Source organism: Crassostrea angulata, chromosome 6 (genome assembly GCF_025612915.1).
Source record: "Crassostrea angulata isolate pt1a10 chromosome 6, ASM2561291v2, whole genome shotgun sequence".
NCBI classification, from domain to species: domain Eukaryota; kingdom Metazoa; phylum Mollusca; class Bivalvia; order Ostreida; family Ostreidae; genus Magallana; species Magallana angulata.
The window spans coordinates 45,758,102-45,770,000 of record NC_069116.1 but is presented as its reverse complement, the minus strand read 5'-3'; the positions used below and the strand labels follow the sequence as shown (position 1 = coordinate 45,770,000).

The 11,899-nt window shown below is 33.7% G+C and overlaps 1 protein-coding gene across 1 annotated transcript; it reads right to left on the bottom strand.

The window, feature by feature from the left end:
• Window positions 1–919: 919 nt before the first annotated feature.
• Window positions 920–2,157, bottom strand: LOC128190064 (complement C1q tumor necrosis factor-related protein 6-like). Its single transcript, XM_052861970.1, has 3 exons — window positions 2,110–2,157; window positions 1,738–1,918; window positions 920–1,439 (listed from the first exon to the last, which is right to left on the bottom strand). The coding sequence occupies exons 2-3, from the start codon at window positions 1,904–1,906 to the stop codon at window positions 1,048–1,050; spliced, it is 561 nt and encodes a 186-aa protein (XP_052717930.1). The 5' UTR covers window positions 1,907–1,918; window positions 2,110–2,157; the 3' UTR covers window positions 920–1,047.
• Between the last annotated feature and the right edge of the window lie 9,742 nt (window positions 2,158–11,899).

The following is an 11,899-nucleotide window of genomic DNA, read 5'->3' as shown; positions in this document are numbered from 1 at the left end:
TAAATACTTATCTTAAACAATCAACTAGACCTATGCATATGCGTCATTCAATCTTTGTATGCAAAGGATGTTTTCGGTTCACCCCCCCCCCCCCAACAAAAGGGGAGGGGCGGAAATGACAGAACATACTATGCTAACGAAGATGATGCCATTAATAATCCGATACAAGAGTGTCTGTGCTGTCAAGCAAAACCAATGACTGTACAAAATCAACCCGAACAAATGGGGAAAGAGACAAATATTTACAACCAATGATACTGCTGCTTAATCGCGAGAGGCGAGCTTTAGTTTAGTGTAAGAGTTGCTTTTAGAGAATACTATAACAAAGAATAAGCTAATGTTGCACATGCAGCCCAAACATTGTTACTGTGCAATCAAAGTAAGTCGTTTGAAAATTACATTACATACCGATAAAACAAAACCGGAAAATGAAATACATTTGTACTAATCAATCAATCATAACTTTTGGAATACATTACAACATGCACGGAAATTTAATACTTAATAACTCTTTTGGAAAGCAGTCCCTCAAAAAATAAACAAAGCGATTGAAATTACTGTTGCACCAGAATTAAATCTTTTCTTTCTTTGATAAGACATTTTACTATGACATCATTCGAACCTGAACTTGGGATTGTCTCATTAAATTAACAATCAAGAGGAGGAATTGGTTGGACTTTTCTTCATCTTGCTTTATTTTGATAAGAGAAAATGTACTTCGTTACTTTCAGCATAAATCTGTCTAAGTACGTAAGGTAGTATCCTTAATCATCTCTAATGTTTTTATTTGCTTATCCTTATGATAAATGTAGTGATTTGTTTGTAAAAATTCATATTATCAACAAACTTACATTGATGCAACATCTGAAACGTCTAAAATACAATTTATCCTTGTTATATTGATAAATATAACCAAAAAAAATTATCAGATGTTTATTCAAATATTTCAACCAAACAGGTACCGTTCGTGTTTTGAAACAATACTTAATTAGAATTTTCCTGATTCCTAGCTAATATCTTCTAAACACTCTTGAATAAGTGCCTTGATTACCTTTTATATCCAGAAAAAGACGTATACGTCTCAAAAATATTAGCTGTTCCCGAGAAAACTCCAATCCAAGCCTTATCTCCTTGTTTTAGTCTCACTATCGTCATTTTGGTGCAATGAAGCCAAGCTTTTGTAGTCCCACCATAACAGTGATTCCATGACTTTTCCTGGTCATTAACAAAGAGTGACGTGTGGGCATATTGATTCTCATATGCCATAATTGTCCAGTCGAACACGTACAACCCGCCACTGGGGGCAGTGAAAATTCCGGTAGAAGCGTCATATCCAAGACCTTCGTTCAGATCAACTGTCTCAAATATAACCTTTGTTTTGGTGGCGAGATTTCTTTTTTGACTCTTAAGCCGAACGTCAAAAGCAACTATTCTATTACCTAAAATAAACGTAGTATGTTGAAAGAAAAGTTAATAACAAATTCCTGTTCATGTACCATATTAGAAAATATACTAGATTGTAGTTGTCAGAGTAATAATTCACATATCTTTCGATGTGAATCTTTAAACGACTCTTTTTTATAAATATATTGGTATACATGTACAAGTGTGAGAAACCTAATGCGGGAGCGATGTACAAAAATATGTGTTTAATTTTGAAATTACCAAATTGAAGAAAAAGAATGCAAAATCAAAAGATTTACTGATGAAAGTAGGTAATTTATATAGTGTACATACTTGTCTTTGTCTCATTTCTACAGTTATTCCTCACAAATCCAACAGCGAGACATGTTTCTTCAACGCTTTTATAATCCTCTCTGAATAATTTCAGGCCTGGTTTTGGAGACACCTTTTCGCCTAATCCCCAATGCATTGTCAGTAAAACTGCGACAAATGTGATATACATTCTGAAACTTGACTGAAGATGATAAGAAATAAATTAGTTCATACAACGGAAAACATCGCAAAAATCAAATATTTATATCAAAATAAAAAATGTTTTTATCTAGATACGACACAGTTGCTTAACAAATATATGATTAAAAGTTTCTTTCTAAAACCCTGAAACTAATATTGACACATTCTTAATATAAAGAATTCAGTACTTACGAGCAAGGGTGTTTTTTTATCGAAGAGGTGAGAAATTTGTACCGTATGTAAAACTACTTTAATATGTTCATGTATTTATACTATACTCATTTTTTAAAGTTACATTATGAACCAGCTTGGACATTAAATTGCAATTTGATACTATATTTGATAAAACAATATCTTGAAAATTTATCGACCAAACAATTTATCAAGTAATGAAACATAAGTCCTTGAAATGAAAAAATGTGTAATTTAGTTGTGGGATTGTTCTAAGAAAATTTTCAGGAAATCATTTTTTGGGGGGTAAATAAATCTTTTTATCTCCCTCATAACATGATACATGCAATAATGTATGATATCAACTAAACAAAATATAATATCGGCAGAAGTAAAATAAAAAATTGAATAAGTGTATTTTTCAAAACACTCTTGTGTTTAGGGCCTTTGTTATTAAATATACAAAACTTTAACTACTTTTTTTTAACGAAAGCAGACAACGAGTTATTAGACGAAGAAAAAGCTGGTAACTAGTTTACTACAATTTCTTTGCTTTATGAGTGCAATCATCTTATACCGGTATTCTAAAGAGAAAAACTGCATTTTATGATTTGTATATTAGTTTAAAAATATGTCAATATTTCTTCGTTTTTGATATTATTTTTTTTTTGCAAAAACAATAAAACACGAATTTAACTTTTGGAATACTTGGTTCACAAACAAGTTATCAGTCAAACCATACTAATATAATCATAATATGATCAATATTGTCGGAGATGTTTCATCTAATAAATAAACAAAATTGCACCTAAAATAAAATGTAATAAATTATGTTAATTTCCTGAATTATAGAAAACACAAAATATATAATTTGTAATTTGTATATTCATTTTAATTCATGTTCGAGTACATGCATGTTCTAAAAACTATAACTGGGGAACGTCTTAGTTACGTTTAGTCTTAATCTAAAGATGTTTCTCTAGTCCTACATCACGTTCAAGAAGCTTTTCTTTTAGGACTCAATATCACTTCATCCTAACTGTTTGACAGCATACAAAATGTCTTATATATTTATTATTTCATGGATCCTCGCAACAAATGTGATGTCTCTTTACTGTTGCAAGTATAAAACAATCGTTTCTACATTTCGTGGACACCCAACAGTATTGTTTCAAATTTTAAGAATATTTTTTAAGAGATGACATTTTAATGATTTTCTTTCGCAACTTCCAAAAGCACCTCCGATTTACAAAAGCACCAAAGGGTTATTTTGTAATTACTCTTTGCTTAATTTACAGTACCAATATATATTTTAAAAAAATATATGTGAATATTTACAGTAAAATGCTCTCTTTGGTGCTTTATTCGGAAAGAAAGCTAGTAATGCAGAAAAAAATTACATAACCCACAAATGATAATTAAGTTTGTGACATTTTCATCAGCCACCTTCATCCCCCATGAATGACCAAAATTTCCTTTTTGTAAAATGGCAATATTTGGACGTTCATGAGAAGGTAGAGTTTAAATTAAATTATGACACTATTTTTTTATATCACCAATACTAATCTTAGAGCTGCCTTTTTGTAAAAATGTGTGCGATTTCTCACTCAAAAAAGGCAATGTTTTCATAAACATTGTAGAATAAATCATACCTAAAATCCACATTAAGGCAATCAACTCATCCGGTTTATCTAAATGAATGTATTTTCACTAGATAGTACGAAAGCCGAGAAGGATCATTCGAGATTCGAGATTCGAAATACGAGATTCGAAATACGAGATTCGAGATTCGAAATTCGAGATTCAATATCTAAATTAACCAATCAAATCAAGGATCTGAAAATATGTCTACTAGCGACATCAAACTGTTCTAAATAAAATCATACGTACATGCTCTTATATACAAATAAATGTTATGTTCACTTCTCCTTACCTAACTAAATAATAATTTGTATTTACTTTTACACAGAATATCTAAGTAGACTAGTAATAATGCAGTGTGCTTCGCGGATCTAGTGATTTTGTTTGCCCTGGTGCATTTCCACCTAATGCGTTTGAACCCTAAGGTATTTCACCACCAGTAATAGTTTAAAACCCGGGTTTATTCACCCCCTATGTGTAAAAATGCGGTTATGGTAGAGAACTTCATAAGCGTAGCTAATTTTTTCTGTTGGGGGTCCTAGGCCAATTTTAAAAAATTTTACTATGTAAATTTAATAAGCTCCAATTTTCCCGAGGAGGGGGTCCAGATCCCCTGACCCCCTCCTTTCTAGATCCCCGCATGAAGATTAGTACATGTATCTAAATAATCTAAATATAAATAATCTGTCCTGTTTCAATAATAAATATAAGCATTACTTATCGTTTTTATGTATGCATACAGTGATACACTAGTACTATAATTATAAACAAATCATTGAGATATTATCACATCATACGGAATTATTGATAAATACAATTTTTTTTCCTTTTACTCAGTAAACAACTTATTATGAGTCTTACTTTTGGAATTGTTTTCAATATAGAAGGATACCTACTCTCTACAATTAAAGGTAGGGATGATATAGGGTGCCAATTTGTTCTCATTGCCGATTTCTTGTGCAGAGAACAGTAAAACTATTATTTGATTGTGCATATATATTTCAAAATTAATTGTTGTACATATATTTTGTTATAATTCATTCTTTGATATATCAACAAGAAAGAATAAAAGCACATGTTTCACAGCCAAGTTAAGTTTCTCTGTAGTTTCCTACCCCCCCCCCCGCACCAAAATTGACAATCATTACATATAAGTCATACAAATGTTTACTTTTTTTGTAAGTAACTCTCTAAAGATGTAAATAAGCACTGCAAACAAAGATGTGTGTATTTAATATACTACTACATTACACTTAGCCAGATAAAATGTAATTAGGATGAAGCTACAAGGGGTGAGTGGTGCAAATTTACCAATTAGTCGCCATACACACAGAACACCAAATAAAGAAACTGTGAGTGGTGTGTGGAATGCATAAAAGATGGCGGCAAATTATCTCAAATAATCAGTGCAAAAACCCACAAATAGGCTGTTATTTGTTACATATCCTGCAAAAATATTGATAAAAAATGTTATCGTCCCATAACATAGCCGATTAAGTTAATGTGTACATATGGTCAACGTACATGTAATTCTAATATAGAAGAAGGCGGACGTATCAGGCGGGGATCCAGAAAATTAAATTTCAAAAATGATCGGTTGAATTACATTAAATGCTTTGAAAATTGTTTGAAACTATCGCACGGGTCAAAATGCGTGATAGAAGCTATGTACAGTGTAATTGGAAACTTTCATTTTATATCAATATGTAGTATTACCTATTATAACAAATGAGAGTATAGCACAACTGCCACAAGAAGTACATGTCCGGAACCACCTCCCTCCCCATAAAAAATGAAACAATTGTCATTTTATTTTCTAAAATGTGTGTGGTTCAAGATTTTTCTAAAGGACATACCCGATTAGAATTGAAAAAAAGAGTCGTATGTTTAAAACTAATTTTGTCAAAACTTTTAGATTCATTTGGTTATATTTTGGTCCATTTGGGTAAATATATATGCACCAGTGCAGCTCTAATTTATATATAATCAGGCCATAAATTCAAAATATTTTCAAAAATTAATAGCTTTAAATCCAGTGGATGAAAGAAAAGGAAAGCAAGTCGAACTCGATGAGTGCTAATACCTCTGGAATGAATGGTACAGTAGGATATGCGCAAAAAAGTCCCGTCTACTCTTTCCTACCCTATAATCATTGGAATATTAAATCTGATTATAAGAGTCAAATTAAAAATCAAGTACGGATATGTACCTGTTTATCAAAAGTAAGACTACTCATAATTTATCTACAGTGCATCGTTATGGAGTGTCACGACAGCCGTCGTGACTGTTCAGTCAAACACAACAGAATTCGTTTTATATTTACAATTTTTATATAAAATAAAACCAAACAAATATACATATTATAAACAAAAAGATATTTAAGTTTTCTGATGTCCATAGTCTTCGTCACAGGCATGTAGAAGAGTAGTGGGTAGATATGGCATGGCGTGAGACAGTGGCGGACAGGTATTACCACGGCGATGGACTGCCAGAAACTGGATAGGGACCTTATTAAATTAAACAAATAAACATATTTTGAGTTACATGATTAATATACCTTACATAAACATAGGCTTAGTCGCACGGACTTAAAATATAACATTATGGCAACAACAGTACGCCATACAATAGCACGAAACCACGGCGAATACGATCACTGCATAACGTTAAGAGTATCACACTACTTAACACAGAAAAACCACGTCAAAACGATATACAAATACTCCGTACTACACGGACAATATACAAGTACACCGAACTACACGGCAAAAATACAAGTATATCATGCATTTATATCGCAATATAAAGCACACACACTCGACACGTGACCACACAGGAACACGCGCGAGCAAGCACCTATGTTTAACAGTTCTACCTCGTAAAACCAGTATATCAAAAGTAACAAAAAATACTTAATATAAACTCCACAGTAATGTAAAAAGACTGAGCCGTAGTTCAATTACAAAAGTATAAAATAGTTTAACTTACCCCTAATAGGAGAAAGGGTTACTCAAAACCTTAGCTGCTCATACCTGTCATGGGGAAAACGTGGCCACTGTCTGCCAGGTCTGCAATGCGGCAGTTTAAATAAAGTTATCAAACAATAGAAAAGAACTGACCAATACGTACTATAGCTGACACCGTGTCCAGAGAGGTACACTACGGGTAAAAAAACTGGTTACACAGGAACGTTAAAGAGGGTCCCTACAGGATACTAATATGTAAAGAAGACAAATAAAATACCAGTAGATACTGATTTGTGACAACACCTCCCCAAACAAAAAAAAGTTCGAAGAACTTTTAAAAGAAAAATTTTCAAAAATACATATGCAAAAAATCTACAAAAAAAATATATTTACAAACGACTTAGACAGTCGGCTCCAACATTATCTGAGCCCTTAATAGATATAATTCGAAATCTATAAGGTTGTAATAATAATGCCCATCGCATCAATCGAGCATTGGATACTTTAGCTTGTGTCAAGTATACTAACGGTTGATGATCTGTTTCTAAAAGAAACTCCCTTCCGTATAGATATCGCAGGAACTTTTGCACTGACCATACTATCGCCAAGCACTCTTTCTCTATCGTGGAGTAGTTGACTTGCCCTTTAGTAAGTTTCTTGCTGGCATACGCGACCGGCTTCTTTACACCATCCTCGTACTGAAGTAACACTGCGCCAACCCCCAAATCAGAAGCGTCTGTCTGTAAAATAAACGTTTCATTCAAATTTGGCAATTTCAAAACAGGCGTTACCATAAGCGCCGATTTGAGGGCTGTAAAGGCGTTCTCCTGTGCTTCACCCCACACCACCTTGTTTGATAGGCCCTTCTTGGTAAGATCTGTCAGTGGTGCTGCCACAGCAGAAAAGTTTGGTATGAACTTGCGATAGAATCCTACCAGACCGAGAAAGGAACGTACTTGCTTCTTTGTAGAAGGTCTTGCGAAATTCGAAATCGCTGACACTTTGTCCGGAAGTGGTCGAAGTTCCTCGTTTCCTGCAATATGCCCAAGACACTCAAGACTTTTATATCCTATGAAACATTTGCTAGGTTTAACAGTAAGGTTCGCAGCACGAAGTCTTTGTAAAAAGTCTTTCGTAAAACAAACATGCTCTCGGAACGTACGAGTAATATGATTTCTTTCGTTTGAGGGACGAATTAGACAGAAATCAATTTCTACTTGGTATAATAATGAATTAATTATCCGGATATATAAGGTTTTCATTCGAATACCTGTTTGTGTCACCTGGTTCTTAAGAACCGGTTTATTAGCAAGGCTATATAAAGAATTGCTCAGGTGTTAAATACCAGTTTAGGACGACACGTACAGCGGAAAGTTTAAATTCGGCATGCAGAACGAGGAGATGTCGGGCGGGGCTCAGGCAGACATGCTACAAGCCATTCTCAACAAAATGAATGAACAGAAAATGGACATGGAGAATACTATGGCAATGCAACTTGATAATTTTAAAAGAGAATTACAGGGAGCAACTTCCTCCGTATCGTCTGAAGTGAAGAAGTTAAAGTCAGAACAAGCGATAGTCTGGAAACATCCAGGTAACAAAGATCAATTTGAACATAATGAGAAGATTATTGATACGTTGACGCAGGCTTCGTGGGCCTTGAATAACAATAAATATGATTATTGCAAGGAACTTATTCATGAATCAGTTGAACTTTGTAATAAGCGTAACAAACTTATCAAAATGGCTGATGCATCACCTTGTGGGTGGAGTACAGTGAAAAATTATGTAACCAATCCATTGGCTGATGATTCGGATGACGAAAAACGAATGTTTAAAGCGGAAAATAAAGCCATGAAAGAAAAGAAAGAAAAGGAGAAGCAAAAAGAAAAACTGAAATCTAAGAGTAGCTATTCTAATGTTAGGAGCAGTGCTCCTTATTTTCCTTTTCCAGCTAGACAGCCCTTTCGTGGTCCAACGCCCTTTGGCGTCCCCATCATGCCAGCTGCATCCAGATTTCCCATTGGCTGTTTCCACTGCGGAAAACCCAATCACCAAAGAAAAGAATGCCCAGAGCTTCAGTCCGCTAAATAGAGAGGCTAAACAGTCTAAAGAATCATCTTTGATAAAAGATAAGTATTATCATGGAAAAAGTTGTGTTGATGAGTTTAACGAATGCTATGAGTATAAAGAAGGTGGCAAAGTCTCTGTTAGAGGGCGATTAAAGTCAAATATTGAATTTTGGAAATGCATAGATGCTTGTCATTATATCATAGATACTATTCAGGATGGTTATAAAATACCTTTTTATTCTTTACCACAGCAGAGCTTTTTGCATAATAATAAATCTGCTTTACAGGAAGATGTTTTCGTGCAGGGAGCAATAATGGAGCTATTAGAAAACGGTTTGATATCCGAACAAAATACAGAGTTTTTGGTTACTAATCCTATTTCTGTTTCAGTGAACTCCAGTGGGAAAAGAAGGCTTATATTAGATTTAAGGGAAGTTAATAAGCATGTATGGAAACAAGTCTGTGAAATATGACGATATAAGAACCGCTCTTATGTATACAAATAAAAATAGTTGGTGTTTTAAATTTGACATCACAAGTGCATATCACCATATAGATATTTTTCCTGACCATAGAAAATATTAAGGATTTTCATGGAAATTTGTTCAAGATCGATATTTCTGTTTTATGTTTTGCCATTTGGTCTCACATCTGCGCCATATATTTTTACTAAACTCACACGACCCTAAGTTAAGAAATGGCGTAGAGAAGGTAAAACTGTACTTATGTATTTAGATGATGGGTTTGGCTGCCATAGTAAGTATGACGAAGCATGCAAAATATCCAAAGAGGTACAGTATGATTTAGTTTGTTCAGGGTTTGTGCCTAAAGTGGAAAAGTCCATGTGGATCCCTTGTCAAGTTATCGAGTATCTTGGTGTTGTTTTGGATTGTAATATGGGAAAAATTTACATTCCTGAAAAGCGTGTATTTAAGATTAAAAAAAAAAACAAAAAAAAACAATTTTCAAAATTGAGCATTTTATGAACCAGAATTGCAGAATAAAGGTAAGACGAATAGCAAGTTTAGTTGGACAAATCATAGCTATGTCTGTTGTTATCGGAAGTGTAGCTCAGTTAATGACCAAATGTCTTAGTATTGACATTGTGTCTGCTCCAACATGGAATAGCATGATTTTAATTTCTGAGGAAAGTAAAAAACAGATAAGTTTCTGGAAATCGTCTTTAGATATGTTGAATAGAAGGGATATGAAAGTTAAACCAAGTTCTAATCTGGTAGTGTACACCGATGCAAGTGATACTGGTTATGGCGGTTATTGCGTACGGACAGGTAAAAATGTTTCTCATGGTTTATGGGAGGAATCTGAGAGAATTATGAGTTCCACATGGAGAGAATTGGCCGCGGTGGATAGAGTTCTTTGGTCATTTGTACAATTTCTCAAAGGTGAGAATATAAAATGGTTTACAGACAACGCAAATGTTGTTTCCATTGTTCAAAAAGGGAGTATGAAAAATAACTTACAAGATCTTGCAATGAACATTTTTCAAATTTGTTTAGAATATAAGATTGGTATTGAAATTGAATGGATACCAAGAGAACTCAATGAGCAAGCAGATTATTTGAGCAGAATTGTCGACTTTGATGATTGGGGTATCGTGAAAACTGTTTTTGATGATCTATCACGGGAATGGGGTCCGTATGATATTGATTTATTTGCTTGTGATTACAATGCAAAGGTAGATAAATTTTGTTCCAGGTATTGGAATCCTTTTACGTATGCAGTTGATGCGTTTACTATTAATTGGACAGGTTGGAATGCATGGATCGTACCGCCATTTTGTCTTATTCCAAGAGTTTTGGAGAATTTGAACGAATGCAAAGGATATGGAACATTAGTAGTTCCGCTATGGGAATCATCAGCTTTTTGGCCAATTTTAATTTCTGAAGTTTACAGGTCACATATTGTAGATTGGAAGGATCTTCCAGTAGCAAAGGAGTTTTACACACGTGGTAAACTCGGGTCTGGTATTTTTGGTAAAGAAGATTTAAAGTTTAGAATGCTTGCATTTGTTTTTGATTTCAGAGTTTGATTTCAAAATTGTTTTTCGGCCGTTTTAAATTCTTCAAAATAAACAAATTTATTGATTAATTGGGAATTATTTTCCATAAACTTGTATGAGAAATATCAGGCAATTTGCGCTATGTTGTAATAGAGATAAATATTTTATCACTATGGATTTTACTGAAGTTTCTTTCACCACATTTGTGGTTTGCCATTTGGCAAGTTTGGTTTTTTATCAAACTGATATTTTCATTTCTGAAGAAAATGTGCTGAATATCTTAATTAAGCTGATATGTAGATATAAATATATGTATTTTTATACATATCCGGTAGATAATTTCAAAGCGAAAAAATATTTATTGGTGTTCCTTTACAAATTTGCTTTTTCAGGTATTTGAAAGAGATTTGATTCAGTTGCCTTCAATGTTGCGTGAAAAGGTGTATGCACTTCCTGGGATTATGCAAGCGTCACGAGCGGATTCAACTATAAACAAATATTGTAACAGTTTCCTGAGATTTAAGAAGTGGGCAAAAGAACAAGGAATCGAGGAAAGTGAATTATTTCCTTCAAAACCTTTACATGTATCTATTTATTTAGCATGCTTGGTTCAACGGGCAAACTCTCCATCCCCTATTGTTGACGCATTCTATGGAATCAAATGGGCTCATGATCTTGTGGGATTCAATTCTCCGACTGACAATCAGTTTGTTAAAAACATTATGGAAGGTGGGAAACGTATAGTGGCAAAACCTGTTCAAAAGAAAGAACCAATAACTGTTGAAAATTTACGTTGTATGTATTTGATATTGTTTGAACGTAATAATCTTTATAATCAAAGAATCATTTGTATGGTCTTGTTGGCATTCGCTGGATTTTTACGTAGCAGCGAACTCATAAATATCGAGATCTGATATTCAATTTTTACCTGATCATATTGAAATATTCATCGAGTCTAGTAAGACTGATATCTACAGAGACGGTACAAGAGTTGTTATAGCAAGAACATTTTCATATATGTGACCTGTTTCTAATTTTGAATTGTATCTTCGTTTAGCTGGGATTTAAGACGATTCAGAGGAATATGTATTTTGTGCTATTTCGAAATTGGG